General features: G+C 47.3%; 1 protein-coding gene across 1 annotated transcript in view; it reads right to left on the reverse strand.

Annotated features, from left to right (window-relative positions):
- Positions 1-19197, reverse strand: part of itsn2b (intersectin 2b) — a 47469-nt gene extending 28272 nt beyond the window's left edge. The window contains exons 1-13 of the mRNA XM_084446448.1: positions 19031-19197; positions 8617-8688; positions 6589-6681; positions 5334-5397; positions 4915-5111; positions 4499-4735; positions 3991-4111; positions 3707-3843; positions 2186-2249; positions 1851-1988; positions 1040-1128; positions 368-630; positions 33-182 (exon numbers count right to left, since the gene is read on the reverse strand). Coding sequence (XP_084302574.1) covers positions 33-182; positions 368-630; positions 1040-1128; positions 1851-1988; positions 2186-2249; positions 3707-3843; positions 3991-4111; positions 4499-4735; positions 4915-5111; positions 5334-5397; positions 6589-6681; positions 8617-8623 — 1560 coding nt within the window. The 5' untranslated portion in view covers positions 8624-8688; positions 19031-19197. The remainder of the gene's footprint in view (positions 1-32; positions 183-367; positions 631-1039; positions 1129-1850; positions 1989-2185; positions 2250-3706; positions 3844-3990; positions 4112-4498; positions 4736-4914; positions 5112-5333; positions 5398-6588; positions 6682-8616; positions 8689-19030) is intronic.
- Positions 19198-19206: the final 9 nt, after the last annotated feature.

Consider the following 19206-nt stretch of genomic DNA (forward strand, 5'->3'; position numbering starts at 1 on the left):
ATGTATGCGTGTGTGTGTGTGTGTGCGCTCACCACAGCCTCCAGCTCCATCTCCAGGCTCCTCTTCTTGGCCCTCAGTCTGCTGATGTCCTCCTGCTCCTGACTCCTCTGGGCCTGCCGCTCTGCTCTCCTCCTCCTCTCACTCTCCTCCTTCCTCTGCTGCTCCAGCTCCCGCTGGGCCGCCTGCACACACACGCACACACAGGTGCGCACACACGCGCACACAGAGCGCACACACATACGCACACACACGCACACACACGCACACACACGCACACGCACACACACACGCACACACACACGCACACGCACACTTAGACATGACCATTAGAACATTCCCTCCCGGGTGTGTGCAGGTCGTGGCTCACCTCCTTCCTCTCCACCTCCCTCTGCCTCTCCTCCTCCTTCTGTCGCTCCAGCTCCCTCTGTCGCTCCAGCCGCCGCTCCTCCTCCTTCCTCCTCCTCTCCTCGGCCTCCCTGGCCTCCCTCTCTCTCCTCTCGCGCTCCTCTCTCTCCTTCTGAGCGCGGCGCTCCTCCTCGCGGCGCTGCGCCTCCTGCAGGGCCTGCCTCCTCTTCTCCAGCTCCGCGTTCCCGCGCTCCAGGTTGGCCTTGAACTTGTCCTCGAACGACACTGGGGGAGGGAGGGATGAGGGAGGGAGAGAGAGATGAGAGAGGGAGAAAGAGGGAGGGAGGGAGAGAGAGAGAGGGAGGGGAGGAGGGATGGAGAGAGAGAGGGGAGGAGGGAGGGAGAGAGAGAGATGAACAGAGGGGGAGGGATGGAGGGAGAGGGAGGGAGGGAGAGGGGAGGAGGGAGGGAGAGAGAGAGAGTGGTGGAGGGAGGTAGAGAGAGGGGGGGAAGGGAGGGAGGGAGAGATGAATGGTGGAGGGAGAGATAGAGGGAGGGCAAGAGAAAGAAAAAGAGGGTTACAGAGAGAGAGAGACCACGATGGAGAGAAAAAAGATAATAGTGAGTGAATGAGCAGACGGAAACCAAACGTTGTTGTTCAGAACGTGTGCGTGTGTGTGTGGTGTGAGCGTACGGTTGCTCTTGGTCTTCTGCGGTGGCTCTGCCTCCAGGTCATCAACCAGGGCAGCGTAAAGAGACGAGCTGCTGCCATTCACCGCTCCCCTGCCACACACACACACACACACACACACACACACACACACACACACACACACACACACACACACACACACACACACACACACACACACACACACACACACACACACACACACACACACACACACACACACACACACACACACACACACACACACACACACAGAGATTAGAGCTGGTGTTTACCTGGGTGGGAAAGTGTGTGTGTGTTAGAGATGCGCGGTTGGAGTTTGAGCACCCAAATCCATGTGCACTCATCAATTATTCACTCACCACCCACCCGACGAAATTATCTTCTAACCCGCACCCAACCCGCCAAACATGAAGTTATTGTATTTACATTTAAATTATGTCCATCCGGTTGTGCTCATTCGCTTTTCCTATAGGCGCATTTTCTTGACTTAAACAATTTAAAGATTATAGGCTCGCTTTCGCAGGATCTCGGTTGACGGAGTGGTCGAGGGTATTTGAGTGAGCTGCTGGCATGTCTCGGGCTTTCTCACAGTTATAATATAATATATATAATTATAGTAGTTATTAAATACGAATATAACTGACAAATCCACCCGCAATCCACCCGAAATTAATCACAATGTTGATTTTTATTGGCCCACCCACGTGGGGATGCGGATATCCGCGGATGTCACGGATATATCCGCAATATTCGCATCTCTAGTGTGTGTGTGTGTGTGTGTGTGTGTGTGCGTGCGTGTGTGTGTGTGCACCTGTGTGATGGTGGTATCAGCTCGCTGGGCAGTGACAGAGGCAGGGGCTGTCCAGCCTTGGCCACGTCCACCAGGTGCATAGCCAGGATAAACTCCTCCCCTTTCAGCTTGCCATCCTTGTCCACATCCGCAAGGGTCCTAGAGAGAGACATGTTCCAGTCACACACACAGCCTCAAACTGACTACTCAGGCCTGGAGGGAAGAGCACAGGTAGAGCAGGAGGTTGGAAATGAGGCGGAGGAGGAGGAGAGGAGGGGAGGAGGGGAAGAGGGAGAGGAGGGAGAGGAGGGAGAGGAGGAGGGGGAGGCTGATGATGATGATGATGGCGTACTCACCAGATGGTGGCTAGCTGTGTTTGACTGAGCATAGTGGTTGCCATGGCACTCCTCACCTGTAGACCTGAGAAAACAGTCCAATCAGAGTCAGAATCAGTGTGTGTGTGTGTGTGTGTGTGTGTGTATAATAGAATACAATAGAAAGGTTACTAGGTACTCAGCTAGACATTTAAAGGTTCCCAAACTGGCAATTTACTATACTACCCGTCATCTAGCAGTCTATCAGTGTGTGTGTACTGTATGTGTGTGTGTGCGTGTGTGTGCGAGTGTGTATTGCCTCGAAACTGTTTCACAAGAACAGGTCGGGCAAGATTATTCCTTCCTCCTGGTAGTGAGAAGACAACACCAGAGGGCAGTGTGTGTGTGTGTGTGTGAGTGTGTGTGTGTGCGTGTGTGTCTGTGTGTGTTGAGACCTTTCAGCAGGCCTGAGTGTGAGTGTGACAGCAGGCCTGAGTGTGACAGCAGGTCTGAGTGTGACAGCAGGTCTGAGTGTGAGTGTGACAGCAGGCCTGAGTGTGACAGCAGGCCTGAGAGATCAGAGGGGACAGGGCAGCAGTTTGGAGGAGTTATACAATCCAGCAGAGCCAGAAGGATCACACCCACATTCCATACATGCTTTGGCTCAGGTGAAACGTGCACACACGCACGTACGCACACACGCACACACACACGCACACACACACACTAGACTCAACCCCACAAGTCCATGCTCTTGGTTGACGAAATATTGTTCTCCACTTGTGTTTTCTCCGGGCGAATAGAGGGCTACAAATCTAATGGGGGGTGGAGCAGAAGTCCGAAAGCAAATGTGCCAGCGAGCAGACTAGTTGTCGTTCAAAATAAAGTTGTGTCGCAGCGGTGGCCTGATCTGTTTAGTTGTGACTGGGTGGAAACATTCGGGTGGAGCTGTGCGCACTGGGTTTCCACTGGCATTTCATTTCTAAAGTGTCTAAAAGTGTCAGTCATTATGAACAGCAATCGTTACCCAATGAGCCACGTGTTCTGGTGAAGGACTAAAAGGCTTTAGATGTGGCGCCGTGGTTTGTAAACGGGGACTCTTTTGGGAGGTGTAAAGCACAGTGAAACTGGGGCTGAGACCAGGTGCGTCTTTCCCTCCCTTCCTGGGTGACTCACATCACTTATCAACTCAATTTCTCATTCAAAATTGGCAGGGGAATTTGTTTCATTATATATATAGCCTATATATATATATATATATATATATATATATTTATACCTTTATTTAACCAGGTTAAAAGACTCATTGAGATTAAAATCTCTTTTACAAGAGAATCCTGGCCAAGAAGAATAATATTCTCAAACAAATTGTATTTCCAAAATTTTTTCTTTCACCTAGTTGGTGCCAATTTTTCAATTTCTGTTTCAAAAATACCCATGTACGTGTGGACAAAGCCCCGCGCGCGCGCACGCGCACACACACACACGCACACGCACACGCACACACACACACACAAAAGACACACAGATACCATCCCCAACAATGCACACACAGGTCCCCACCTGTGAGGTAGCCAGACATCTGTTTGTCCAGGCTGTTGAACTGCTGTCTGTATTTGAGGCGGGAGGCGTGGGGGACGGCCCAGTCCGAGGGGAGGGGCTTAGGGGAGCTGCCGGCCAGAGAGGCGTTGGAGGAGGAGCTGGAGCAGGACAGATGGGCGGAGTTAGTCGCTCAAACAAGGAGAACACAGAGCAGCTCAGCACCAACTAGGGCGGATCTGGGTCACAACATGATCTGTGTGTGTGTGTGTGTGTGTGTGTGTGTGTGTGTGTGTGTGTGTGTCTACCTGCTGGAGCCCAGGTCCAGCAGTGAAGAGGCTTTGTTGATCCCAGGAGTGGAGGCTGAGCCCAGAGGAGAGGCAGAGAAGGCCAGAAGAGAGGCGGAGTAGGGACCAGACAGGCTCAGCCCTGAGAGACAGAGAAAGTAGTAAATGAGTCACACACGCACGCACACGCACACACACACAAACGCACGCACACACACAGTTCGTACGCGCACACACACTCCTGCTCATTCATGTCTATACGTAGAGGATGTACAGTAGCATTAACACCGATCTGTAGTAAGTTTAACATGTTAGAGACAGAGAAACAGAGACAGAGAGAGGGAGAGAGATAAGACAGACAGACAGATTCAATCTAAAATGTCAATCTAAAGAGTTCACAGCAAAGAGGTAGAGAGAGAGAGAGAGAGAGAGAGAGAGAGAGAGAGAAAGAGAGAGAGAGAAAGAGAAAGAGAGAGAGAAAGAGAAAGAGAAAGAGAAAGAGAGAGAGAGAGAGAGTCTCTCCTCGTACCAGCTGGCATGGGCTGGAGGATTCCCATGGTGCCGTTGGGCAGCGCGGGGCTTCCTAGCGAGGGCAGCAGGGGCAAGGTACTGGATCCAACCAGAGGGCTCATCCCGGTCGCCATGGGGACCAGGGGGGAGAGTGAGGTCATAGGGGTCATAGGTGAGAGGCTGGAGGTCATGGGGATGGGGGTCAGCAGGGCCACGCCCCCAGGCATCATGGACAGGTTTGGCATGGAGCCCATCCCTGTGGAACACACACACACACACACACAAAACCACACGCATTCAACACAAACACACACAGCTTTATTAAGATAAAAAGTGCAAACTGCCTGCACACGTGCACACACACACACACACACACACACAAACGAACAAACAAACCCACAAACAAACACGCACACCAACGGCCACGTGCATTACCGTAGTGCGAGGTAGACATGGCAGACGAGGGGGTGAGTCTGGGGGCGGGGCTAGGGGCGGGCACTGGCGGCTGCTTCATGATGATTGGCAGCGCTGTGGGAAGGGGCTGACCCTGCAGCTTCAGCTTAATCAACTTCATGGCGATGGAGAACTCCAGCCGGTCCATCTTACCGTCCTTATTCATATCAGCCAGGGTCCTGGTGAGGGGGGGGGGGAGGGAGGGAGAGAGAGAGAGGGGGAGAGAGGGAGAGCGAGAGAGATAGAGAGAGAGGGAGAAAGATCTATAAATGTTTGTTTTCCTGAAAGCCATTTCTGCACCAACCACTCTGAACCCAGATTGATGGTGTGTGTGTGTGTGTGTGTGTGTGTGTGTGTGTGTGTGTGTGTGTGTGTGTGTGTGTGTGTGAATTGCTGCTCACCAGATCTCCGCTAGCACTGGGGGGGGCAGACCTGACTGCAGGAAGAACTTCCTGGCCTGTTCCCCTGGAGAGAGAACAAGAGATTAGAGAGAGAGAGAGAGAGAGACAGAGAGACAGAGAGAGAGCGGCCTTTTAATATTGGTTCTACTTCACTTATAATGACACATCCCGTCCTCACAATTCAACTCGCAATGAACGTAGTTGTAGCTACGACTGACAGTTATATAACACAACCTGATAAAAAGTTTTTGATTTGAGGATAATGAGATTTCTGGCTATCAAAGATAGTTTGTTGGCAACTAGATCTGACGATTGATATATATTGCAAAGCAAATATGCAGTAGCCTATACGCCCATGGCTATCTAGCAATATCAGGTACAGTAGGTTATGGGATTAGCTAGTTTGGGTTGCTAGGCTCATTGTTTGGTTGCTAGGTCGTATCCAGGATTGAGAGACATTGCTGAAAGAAAAGGTAACGGACACTTTCCATTTCACTTACGGTTCAAATCCCATGTTAACTATTGGATGTCATCGCTGTTCCTCCAGGGAATATGATATACCATTTGTAATTCCATAGCAACAATGATTTAGCACAGAGGGACTATAATAAACTCAGCAGTGAGCAAAGTACTGTATAACTAACCCATTTCTTTATATTTGAATGTAGAAAATGTGAGTAAATGGCACATACTTCTTGTCTTTGGGAAGTGGCCATGGTATAAGTGGAATAATACATTCTGAGGTGTGCCGTTATTGAAAAATAATGATTCAGAGACGCAAACAGTTCATCTTAGCCCTGGTCCAGCCCCACAGTTCATCTTAGCCCTGGTCCAACCCCACAGTTCATCTTAGCCTTGGTCCCGGTCAGTATACTACTCGAGGCTCTACCTCCCTGCCAAGGACCATTCATTGAATCATAGACTTTTATCACTCGTCTACATTACTGCATCGGCAGACAATATTATTTCGTAGACCCCTTGGAGAAAAGGCTTTCATCTTTCGAAAAATGTCTTCACTTCGGCGAGTACCGAAATAATATTGTCTGTAGATGCGGTGATGTAGACCGAGTGGAAAAATCATCAAAAGAATCCTTCCTGGCAGGGTGGGATACCAGGATAGAGCCCTGACCAGGGCTAAGATGAACCACCTGTACCATCATCAATGGTGTGTGTGTGTGTGTGTGTGTGTGTGTGTGTGTGTGTGTGTGTGTGTGTGTGTGTGTGTGTGTGCGTGCGTGTCTGTGTGTGTGTGTACCTGAGACGAAGCCCATGGTGGGAGAGAGGGTGTCAAACTTCTTATCATGTTTGTCCCTCTCCTCTGGAGTGATAGCCCACACACTGAGACCACCTGGGGGGGGGAGAGCAGATGGAGAGACAAGAGAAAGAGAGAGTACATGAGCAAGGGTGAGTGATAGAGAGAAAGGATGTAGAAGGTAGGAGAGAGAGAGACTCATGACCAGGACTCTTCCCTCTGAGGCAGATCTCTCAAATTGTCTCCACCCACTTTTAGCAATGAAATCTTGAGTAATGTCTTCAGTTTCTAGTTGAGCGCAGCGTTCACAGACTGACTCAACACACAGGCCAGAGTGTGAGTGTGTCGGGGTGTGTGTGTGTGTGTGTGTGTGTGTGGTTGCTTAGATAAACACTTCAGATTGCATCATAGCTCTAGGTCAGGTGGGAGAGCTTCATCACTGCAGAAGGAAACCCTTGAGAATATCTAAAAACTCTGAAAATAAATACCTGGTACCCGCGCACAGACACACGCGCATGTACACCCACACACACAAACAGATAGCGTTCGTTCGACCGCAGTATGCGGTGCCGCCCAACTAGCTCTGCTCCATTAGTGACTTGAACGATGATGGAACCCAAGACCACATTCACCAGAGAGAGAGAGCGAGAGAGAGAGAGAGAGATTTGGAGGAGGGGAGAAGACAGGTAATTAAATATAGTACTTTTATAACATTGCCTGGGTGAATACTCAAGTCCGATTGGCTGGAGGGGTGTACATTATTTCTCGACAATCACAGTTTTCACAAATCTCAATTTAATGCGCTTGAGAGAGAGAGAGAGAGAGAGAGAGAGAGAGAGAGAGAGAGAGAGAGAGAGAGAGCCTGGGCTACCTGACCAGTTAACTGTCCATACGTCACTAGCCTCCTGTTCACACCTTCACAACTTGCGTGTCGGCTGACCGACTCAGAAGGAAGTTCGTATAAAATGATCAGCGTGACAAAGAGATGATGATCTAGCGTATTCTCCCAATCTCTGGGCTTGGCGTCAGCTGGGCGCTGGAGTGTAAAAACAGGAAGCCACATGCAGTGAAAGAGTTGAAGACTTGTGGGGGAGCGTGTCTTTGGTCCCACAGCCCAATGGTCCCACAGCTCTATGGTCCCACAGCCCAATGGTCCCACAGCCCAATGGTCCCAGCCTTAGTAAGTCTTAGTAATGTGGGACCAATGGGCTGTGGGACCATTGGGCTGTGGGAACAGAGCTGACCCCGACTTGTGGCTACTATGCTAGCTATCCAGATATACCACAGGGAAACTGAGGCTAACTATGCTAGCACCCCAGTTACAGTTATACCACAAGGAAACTGAGGCTAACTATGCTAGCTATCCCAGTTACAGTTATACTACAGGGAAACTGAGGCTAACTATGCTTGCTATCCCAGTTATAGTTATACCACAGGAGTAAGAGGCTAACTATGCTAGTTACAGCTATACCACAGGAGACAGAGGTTAACTATGCTAGCTATCCCAGTTCTATAGTGACACCGAGGGGATCCAGAGTGTAACTGTTTCAGATAACTACAGACTACAGACATCGGAGGAGCAGCACAGACAAGCAGAGCCTGCTGCAGCATACTCTACACCGCTGTCAGTGGTATACAGACAGACTGGTACTGATATACAGACAGACCTGTGTGCAGACAGACTGGTACACAGACAGACAAGTGTATCAGACTGGTATACTGTACACTACAGACTGGTATAAAGACAGACTGGTATACAAACAGACTGGTACACAGACAGGTTAGCACAGGAGCAGAGGACGAGAGGAGGAATGGATAGAATCAGCAGAATGAGAGACGAGAAGGGAATCGCGGCTAGGCTACAGAGAGAGGGAGGGAGAGAGAGAGAGAGAGAGAGAGAGCGAGGGAGAGAGAGAGAGAGAGAGGGAGGGAGGGAGGGAAACAGACTGGCACCACCATACATCATCTGTTCCTTTTTTGTTCCTTTTTTTTTTTTTTAAAGTCTCACTCCCACACACGCATAGATCTTACCATTCATGGTTGCAGGTGCGCTGGTGTGTGGGACTGGTCCCGGTCTCGTCCTCAGCTGCAGTTCCCAGTCATCTGCAAAACACACACCATCAGCACTGCACAAAACACACACACACAGTGTCCCCTCATCAATAATGTGGGGAGAGCAGAGAGGGAGGAGCACAGGGGGGGAGAGAGATAGAGAGAGAATCACAGAGGGGAAAGAGGGAGGGGGAGAGAGAGAGAGGGAGGGAGTGAGGGAAGATTGGAGGGAGAGGGAGAGAGACGCTCTGGTTTCTCATGGGTCAGCTTGTTGGGACAGATCAGTTCTGTTGGGGGGTGGACGGGCGGGTGGGCCCACTTCACAGTCACCCTGCTACAGCAGCTTCCTGTTCTGATTTCTGGGTAAAGGAAGACTCACCCTCCAAGATCACTAGGCGTCGTGCTCAAACATCTGGCTTACTCAAGTATACCACAGATGACTTACAGTGAAACTCAAGGCTAGTGGATAAAGTTTGTGTGTCGGTGTGTGTGGTTGCTTAGATAAACACTTCAGATTGCATCATATCTCTAGGCCAGGTGGGAGAGCTAGCTGTGTGTGTGTGTGTGTGTGTGTGTGTCAGAGAGTCCCTAGAAGAAGACTTCTCTCTAATTGAATAGAACGGATAGTGGAAGTCTAAGGGAATGTGATTCATAGTTGAACTCACTAACAGGGCACTTCTGAGAAAACCCATATTATTGGACACGCCAACATACACAAGCGCGCACGCACGCGCGCACGCACGCACACACACACAGGTGAAGGACAGGTAGAGGTGTGTGAGGCTGTATATTGATAACAGGGACAGGGACAGACTGGAACACGCTGCATAGAGGCGGTGAACTCATGAGAGTTGAATGGGACTGTTCCACTGACACGAGGACTGCAAAAAAAGGAGTAGTAAAGGGAAAATGCATGTTTAGCCCTGTTTTAAGGTTACTTATGATCATATACAATGGTTCAGATCAAAACTTTGACAAAACTAGCACTTTTGAGAAAGTCTGATAATTGCTCTACCACCGTTTAGGTCATACAAAGGATGTGGGCGGGCACCTTGAAAAATTATTCAAAAACATGTTAAACTCTCGATTTCAAAGACAAGAAGCTCACCGAGGGGGTAATTTGTTGTCCGTTGGTGTTTTGACATCAAATTCGCCGCAAAGTATGAATCCTGTAGGGTTTTATTGATCATTTTATGAAATCCATTGACTTGTATTGACACGACTGTTGTAGATGTGTAGATCAATCCGCAGAGGGGATTCAGGAAGCAGAACTACTTATGGTAGCTATTGTTATTGTTTATGTTGCTAGGCTACCTAGTTTGCGGAAGTTTACACATATGTGCTGTGACTAAATAGTTCTATGCTAAATATTTAAAAAAGCATTTCCAGATGAACTAGAATCTTACTTTATGGCGAATTATATGTCAGAATGACAACTAACACCTTGGTGAGTTTCTTGTCTTTGAAATTGAGAGTTTACATGTATTTTGAACGATTTTTCAAGATGCCCACCCACATCCATTGTATGACCAAAAGAGTAGTAGAGCAATTATCAGACTTTCTCAAAAGTGTTAGTTTTGTCAACGTTTTGATCTGAACCATTGTATATGATCATAAGTAACCTTAAAACAGGGCTAAACATGAATTTTCCCTTTACTACTCCTTTAATCCAAAATCGATACATTGGTCGTTAAGGATTTGCTTGTGCAGGTGAAATTGACTCCATCTACTATCAAACAATGTGGTGCAACTGTGTATTTTCAAATCATGTTTAAAGGACAATGCTTGTTTTGACAACCTGGACCTTATACACGACATATTATAAGACGTTTGACTCAACGAGATCACTTTGGTGTAGTTCGGAGGCCTGTAGAAGAAATGTAAAATCCAGCGCGAGCCAGTATATCCATGTAATGGCGGTGATCGGGGCAACGAGAATGCAGCTTCTAAAAATCTATTTTCTGCCGCGAAACGGTTGTTTTCATCAATCTGTCTGGATGAATCGCTAGTTGTGCTTACATAGAGAGCATAGGCCTGTTGTGGTATTTCCCATGCCTCTGTAATATGATCTTTAGAAACGTCGTTAGACACGAAATAGCTTCCTCACTTGCTCCAGCACGCATGCGCACAGCGTGCTGGAGCAACGATTGCGCGCTGTGCGCATTAGTGCTGGAGAAAGTGAGGAAGCTATTTCGTTTCAAAAGACGTTTCTAAAGATCATGGCATGTGAAAACCACAAAAGTTATGCTCTATGTAAGCACAACTAGCGATTCATCCAGACAGATTGATGAAAACAACCGTTTCGCGGCAGAAAATAGATTTTTAGAAGCTGCATTCCCGTTGCCCCGATCACCGCCATTACATGGATATACTGGCTCGCGCTGGATTTTACATTTCTTCTACAGGCCTCCGAACTACACCAAAGTGATCTCGGTGAGTCAAACGTCTTATAATATGTCGTAAATAAGGTCCAGGTTGTCAAAAACGAGAATTGTCCTTTAAATGAGCCTCCAAAGGGCATGATATACACACAGTTAGGTCCACACATATTTGGACATGGACATAATTTCATCATTTTGGCTCTGCACACTACCACAATGGATTTGAAATTAAACAATAAAATGTACTTTAAGTGCAGACGTTCAGTTTTTTTTTTTTTTCATCCAAATCAATTGAGCGCTGTAGGAATTACAAACAATTGTATATGTGCCCCCCCCCCCTTTTTAAGGGACCAAAAGTAATTGACCAGTTGGCTGCTCAGCTGTTTCGTGACCAAGTGTGTTATTCCTTCGTTATTTAATTTACAGTACAAGGAGCAGATAAAAGGTCTAGAGTTCATTTCAAGTGTGGTACTTGCATTTGGAATCGGTTGCTGTCAACTCTCAATATGAAATCCAAAGAGCTGTCACTATCAGTGAGGCAAGACATCATTAGGCTGAACAATCAAAACAAACCCATCAGAGACACACTCAAAAACATTAGGTGCGGCCAAATCAACGGTTTGGTACATCCTTAAAAAAGAAGAACACACTGGTGAGCTCAGCAACACCAAAAGACCCGGAAGACCACGGAAAACAACTGTGGTGGATGACAGAAGAATTATTTCCCTGGTGAAGAAAGACCTCTTCACAACAGTTGGCCAGAAGAAGACTTTACAAAGGGTTCATCACAATGATGATGTAAACCATTGGTGAACCTCAAAAACAGGAAGACCAGATTAGAGTTGGACAAAACACATCTAAAAAGCTTGTACAGTTCTGGACCAACATCATATGGACAGATGAGACAAAGACAAACTTGAACCAGAATGATGGGAAGAGAAGAGTATGGAGAAGGGAAGGAACTGCTCATGATCCAAAGCACCACCTCATCAGTGAAGCATGGTGTTGGTAGTGTTATGGCGTGGGCATGTATGGCTACCAATGGAACTGGTTCCCTTCTATTTATTGATAATGAGAATGCTGACAAAAGCAGCAGGATGAATTCTGAAGTGTTTCAGGCAATATTATCTGCTCATATTCAGCCAAATGCTTCAGAACTCATTGGACGCTGCTTCATAGTGCAGAGTGCATAGTGCACAAAACTGAAGGGAAATGTCCCAAAGAACAAGCAGGAAGTGAAGACGGCTGCAGTAGAGGCCTGGTAGAGCATCACCAGGGACCAAACCTGGCGTCTGGTGATGTCTATGGGCTCCAGACTTCAGGCTGTCATTAACTGCAAAGGATTTGCAAACAAATATAAAAAATGACCATTTGATTTATGATCATGTTAGTTTGTCCAATTACTTTTGGTCCCCTAAAAAGAGTGGTACCACATATAAAATGTGTTGTAATTCCGACACCGTTCACCTGATTTGGATGTACTGTAAATACCCTCAGATTAAAGATGAAAGTCTGCGCTTAAAACACATATTGAATGTTTCGTTACATGTGCTCCTAAATGAAAAAAATTAGGAGCACAGAAAGAACATTTATGAGCGCAACGGAAAATTTGAAATAACACATTTTTATTAGCAACACACACATTAGGCCTACTGGCAACAACAATAAACAATAATAATCTGCTCACCATAGGAGCTCTCATCCTCTCCTACTATACTATTCCCACACACTTCATCAGGTGCATTGGTCCTAATGAAGACTATACTATTCCCACACACTTCATCATGTGCATTGGTCCTATTGAATACTATAGCCTACTATTCCCATACACTTCATCATATGCATTGGTCCTAATGAAGACTACTATTCTCACACACTTCATCATGTGCATTGGTCCTATTGAATACTATAGCCTACTATTCCCATACACTTCATCATATGCATTGGTCCTAATGAAGACTACTATTCTCACACACTTCATCATGTGCATTGGTCCTATTGAAGACTATAGCCTACTATTCCCACACACTTCATCAGGTGCATTGGTCCTAATGAAGACTATACTATTCCCATACACTTCATCATGTGCATTGGTCCTATTGAATACTATAGCCTACTATTCCCATACACTTCATCATATGCATTGGTCCTAATGAAGACTACCATTCTCACACACTTCATCATGTGCATTGGTCCTATTGAAGACTATAGCCTACTATTCCCACACACTTCATCATATGCATTGGTCCTAATGAAGACTATACTATTCTCACACACTTCATCATGTGCATTGGTCCTAATGAAGACTATAGCCTACTATTCCCACACACTTCATCAGGTGCATTGGTCCTAATGAAGACTATACTATTCCCACACACGTAATCATGTTCATTGGTCCTAATGAAAACTATGGCTCAATCCCAATAACCCCCCCCCCCTTAGCCCCTACTCCTACATTTTGCACGTTCACGCGTAGGGTAGTGTGTCCCATTCCTTTTAGCTTCTAGGGTTAGGGGGCATATCGAGGGTTTTCAGATGCTGACTTGAAACCGAGGGGTAGATGAAAATTCACACAATGCTTTGCGAACTTAGGCAGGGATATGAAACATAGCTGCTGGTACCGTGAAAAAACGTGGGAAGAAAGCCCAATATCTTCCCAAATAATCATTCAAAAATTTTAAAATCTGTGGAAAAGCTTAATTTAATGTAGATGCAAAGGAACGTCATTGAATCGTTATGACACACATTTCAGGAAAATTCTTTTTACGATGTCAACGGCATTTCATTGCGTTTTGATGTGGATCCCAAGTTACTGGTAGGCTACGGTGCAATGTTGAATCTAATCTAATCAATATAACTTTGTGTAAACAAAGATTTTTGAGTGACAGTTGATTCGACTCCCCCCGGGCCTCCCCGAATTCCTCTCTCTCCTTGGTTCCACTTTGCCTGGCAAAATACGATTGAATGGGCTTAATTTTCTTCATTTTGTTAACATTACTGGCAGGGGCATTCGGCGTCTGCACAGTCGTTTTTGAGTGAGAGCAGCTGAGCTGTCATCATGCGTCATCACGAGAGTTCTGCGCGTTGCAGGTTGCAGTCGTGGGACTTGTAATAAAAAAAGTTGTGGGACTTGTAGTTTTGTAATAAAAAAAGTTGTGGGACTTTGTATACGGTTGCGCAAAACTTTGACTAGTTTGATCCAATTTGCATGGATTTATTTTAGGCTAAAAATGCGAGTGAAATAGTTAAAAAACAGTACTCGCACAGTGTGCTCCTAAATTATTTTTTCTGATCGCACAAAACAATTTTTAGTCGCAAATGCGAGAAAAATGGTCGCACCTTAGAGTCCTGCTTAACATTACCAATGATCGATTCAGGAACCTGCCTACAACAACAAAAACAACCCTAACTGACACCCAAACACACTGGCTAAATACAGTACGTCCTCCTAACTCCTCCACGGCCTGAATATCTCCTTCCGTGTCTCCTCAAACAGCCAACCACCAGCACTGAGGTCACAGAACCCTTCCTTGTCTCCTCAAACAGCCAACCACCAGCACTGAGGTCACAGAACCCTTCCTTGTCTCCTCAAACAGCCAACCACCAGCACTGAGGTCACAGAACCCTTCCTTGTCTCCTCAAACAGCCAACCACCAGCACTGAGGTCACACAGCGGGACCGCTGGCAGATCAACATTCCGTTGAATCCACCACAACTTCCTGCCCGACTAAATCGCGGATACACGCTTTTCCTGTCCCGCTCAGCAGATGGGGTCAGGTGACAGGAAGTGATGAGGGGCGGGTGTTCAGGAGACCCTCCTTGGAAAGAAAGACGCATGACTCAGCGATAAAGGAAACGCCAGAGAGGGTTGTGTGAGCAAAGTGTCTGAATTATAATACTTAATCAAATGGAAGAGCTTCAAAAAGTCTGTATTTTTTAATCCATTAGTAGCAGACACTGGGCCTATTCCTGTTAATCCCAGATGCTCAGTTGCATGGTTAAATCATAGTCTGATTACTGGATGATGGAAGACAGGAAGACTGGACGATACCAGCTGGTGAGGGAGGGAGGGAGAGGTGTGTGTGTGTGTGTGTGTGTATGCACACATGCAGTAGGAGGATGTGGTCAAGCAAGATGGCCTCACAATGGGGGGGGGGGGGGGGGGGGGGGATGTGGTAGCCATCTGTCGTTCACCCTACTCCCTTGTCTGTCTTCTAACTCACTCATATTGTCCGTCGGCCTAGCGCACATGCTGTCCTCACTGTAATGACAGGGCCTGCGGACGTGACTGAGGTGACCGTGTAGGTGCCTCTCTGAGGTGACCGTGTAGGTGCCTGTCTGAGGTGACCGTGTAGGTGCCTGTCTGAGGTGACCGTGTAGGTGCCTGTCTGAGGTGACCGTGTAGGTGCCTGTCTGAGGTGACCGTGTAGGTGCCTGTCTGAGGTGACCGTGTAGGTGCCTGTCTGAGGTGACCGTGTAGGTGCCTGTCTGAGGTGACCGTGTAGGTGCCTGTCTGAGGTGACCGTGTAGGTACCTGTCTGAGGTGACCATGTAGGTGCCCGTCTGAGAGGACTTACAAACCCTATTCAGATTGGGTTCTAATTAATTTCCAGGCATCCAGGCCTCTCTATGGAGGAGAGCGAGAGATGGGACGGAGGGGGAGAGAGAGGGAGTGTGGAGGACTGGAAAGAGGGAGATGCTATTTGAATGTGATTTGCATGTTTTGGTGAAATCACAGCGAACACAAGCCGACACAGTCAAGCTGAACAGAGAACAGGACTCACATGCAGGGCTGAAATACAGAAACCCAACAGTGAACTGCAAAGGGCAGGAACAATGTGACCACACACACACACACAAAGGCACAAAGGCGCATGCACGCACGCACGCACACACACTTCTGTAGAGTCATAGTGGGTTCTCTCTGGTCTATTTCTGTAGGCCGAGGAGAGCCCTGATTGGGTGACAGGTCACTTGAATCCTGTCCGTCATCCTCCAGGAATGCGGACTGGCAGTTCTGAGAACTCAGCCCTACAGACAGACCAGTCAAGAGACAGAAGAGTTGGTATCTATGTACAGTACAACCAAGCCTAGTCTAGAACTAAGGGGCTATCTCAAATGAAGAACCTATTCTAATGGAGAACAACTGAACGTTATTTAATTGCACTGCTCACATCATGGACACAGACATGATTGGATGGGTTAAGTAGATGAGGATGATACTGATAGACTAGCTAGCCTACGGATTGTATAGTAAATTGCCAGTTTGGGAGCCTTTAAATGTCTAGCTGAGTACCTAGGACTGGAATGAGGAACTGATAAGCACATTGTACATGAACCCGGACTTTCTGTTCTGTTATTCTATTCTCTGTGGAGTTTTGTCTCAGAACGAGGTACAGTAGAAGAGCTAGAGAGGTCACCGGTGTCCAGTAAACAGAACCCACCGGTGTTCTAACATGCAGGGGCAGTATGGGTCTGACCCAGCAGTGGAAATGGAAATCATTTACTGGGGAACACTAGGAGTCAGAGATCCCTAGATCCTAACCCTAACCCTGCTAGGGGGGTCCGGGGAGTAGCTTGTTGATGTGACAGGTCTCAGGCTTGGGACCACGTAGACAGGCAATAGCTCCTGTAACAGGAGAGATGACGACACTGCAGATCAGATGTCTGCTTCTTGGGACAGCTCCGCTCAAGAAAAGAAGAAAGTTCAAATCAAATTTTTTTTGCCTCTCCAAATCATTTCATATACTTGAAATCATACGTCCACAAAACGCTACGTCGTCCCTCATGGCTCAGAATTCACTCCCGGAACGGCGTTCCAGTCCATTTCCTGTCCTTTCTCTCTGTGTTGGGAGCCAGGAAGTGGTCTGCCTGGCCCTGCCCAGACTCACTGGACTCCTAAGAAAAAGGTCCATTCAGATCCTCGCTGAGCGGCATTACACTAACTTCAGCTCAGAGACTACTCCCCCTCTTCCTCTACCTGTCTCTCTCTCTCTAACGTCTCTCACTACATGTCTTTGTCTCTCTCTCTCTAACGTCTCTCTCTAACGTCTCTCACTACATGTCTGTCTCTCTCTCTCTAACGTCTCTCTCTAACGTCTCTCACTACATGTCTTTGTCTCTCTCTCTCTCTCTCTCTCTCCCATCTAAACAGGCATATTGCGACACAGCAACAGATTGGCTGCATGATGATAAATACTGTTGGTGTTTCTGTTGTTTGTTTTGCATGCCACTCCCCTACCATGTTTCTCTGTCCCACCCTAGGCAATTTGAGCTGGTTCGGTCGCTTTCACACCTATTCTTGGGTTCTTGTCCGGACCAACTGATGAGTTGGTGAAGCGAACCAAAATGGAGCCTGTAGCCTAGTGCACTGTACTGCACTGGGACCTTGCTCCATCACTTGCTTGTGTATTCCTAATATAACCATCTCTTTCTCAAAGTCACCATTGACGTGATGGATTCAGCCTTAGCCTATGCCCTGACGTAGGCCTTCTAGGGGATGCTCAGAAATACAATTCTGAAACGTGTGTGTGTGCGAGAGAGAGAAAGTTTAGGCCAATGCGAGTTGAATTGGTTAAACTCACTCAGTCCTCAGTAGAAATACCACCCACCTGCACCACTGAATAGCCAGCTTTTTGGTAGCGTAAAGTGGTGTTTATATTAGACTCTCGTTGGAAAGTGAGAGGACCTGAGATCGGACGCAGCGCGGCCAAGTGAGGATGGAAGCCATACTGACCAGCAACGCAGTGAGACATCTGATCTGGGTGGACTGTCTGGGCTGGCGTGGAACCACTTAAAACTCTCATCACGATCAAACATGGTGTGTGTGTGTGTGTGTGGGCCCAACATGGGATCACAATACCAATGTCCAAATGAAACACTATCCCTACTCTCACTTATTCCTAGTCCTCCTCCACACCGCTTCATCCTGGCACCGCCATTGAACAGATGGTATTGGTCGGCTCTCCGAGAAGCTTTTCTCACAAACCACATTCTTCCAGGTCTAGTCTGGCAAGATAAGGTGGGCCCGGGGTGTAGCCTACAGCCTAGTGCGAGCACAGACATTTTGCTACAAACTCCTCTCACCACACATCATCGACCATGACAGCCGAACTAGTGGTGCCCATGGGAAAAGAATGACAGCCCACACAAGGTTAATTGGACCCCTGCCAGTCCGGCTCAGTTCCTGGCCCGGTCACAGAAATACACAGATGGGACAATGTAGCCCTAGGGCCGCGCTCTACTCACAGGAATGTCCACTGCGCTCCTGTGTATCCAGAGAAGGGGGCTTTGGGTCTGTTTGATGTATGTGGATAAGTAAGCAAGCTCAATCTGCTGTACACATTGACGTCATGGGGACCAAATCCTTCACCAGTACAGATGAGCACACATGGGCAGAGCGGCCTGGCAGCACAAGCAAATAGGCTAAGCAAACTATCATGCCAGCCGGGTACAGCATAGCATAGGCTACTACAGATGGGACAACTGCGAGCATTTCGAGAACTGGTGCTCAGTTAAGAGCTTCGAGCTACACTGTGATTGGGTATTATCTCAAAATCACAATGACACTTGCATTCCCTGATCAATTGTCGCAAGCGAGAAAGACAAGTTTGCAACCTGTTGGACAAGTTTTGTAAAAAAATAAATAATAATAATTGTAAAAAATCTACGGGACGTTTCCGTTTGAAATTAGTCACTTCAATGACTTCATACAATCAACATTGTTTATATTATACCACTTGACAAAAGCAAGGATAAACAGTTGTCAGCCAGGCCTATCAGCTCTAAACATGTCTCTTTTCTCTGGTGCAAACAAGTGGCGAAAGACTGTCGCAGTTCTGAGCACTGCTGCACCGAATGTTGCAATGTTTTTGTTAGAGACACCTGTTTTCGGAAAAGGGGATACGTTAAAGACGCTATGAGCAGGATAAGAATATCAGACCACATTTTTGACAATTCAAACTTCGCTAGCAACACTCGCTGAGATAGACATTTTTTTGGTGGCAACGTACCTCTTAACTACGAGGGAAAACATGGACTTTCCTCTCTCCAGAGTCCCCAATTCAAAGCGAAGACAGTTCGTCAGATTGTCGCCGGTGTGTGTATTCTTCTGGTACTCGTCAACTATTATGAAATTAAAGCAAGACGAAGTTTTGAAGAGTGAACCTGTTGCTGTCAGCTATATCAC

The sequence above is a fragment of the Borostomias antarcticus genome (assembly GCF_949987555.1).
Source record: "Borostomias antarcticus genome assembly, chromosome: 12".
Taxonomy (NCBI): Eukaryota; Metazoa; Chordata; class Actinopteri; order Stomiiformes; family Stomiidae; genus Borostomias; species Borostomias antarcticus.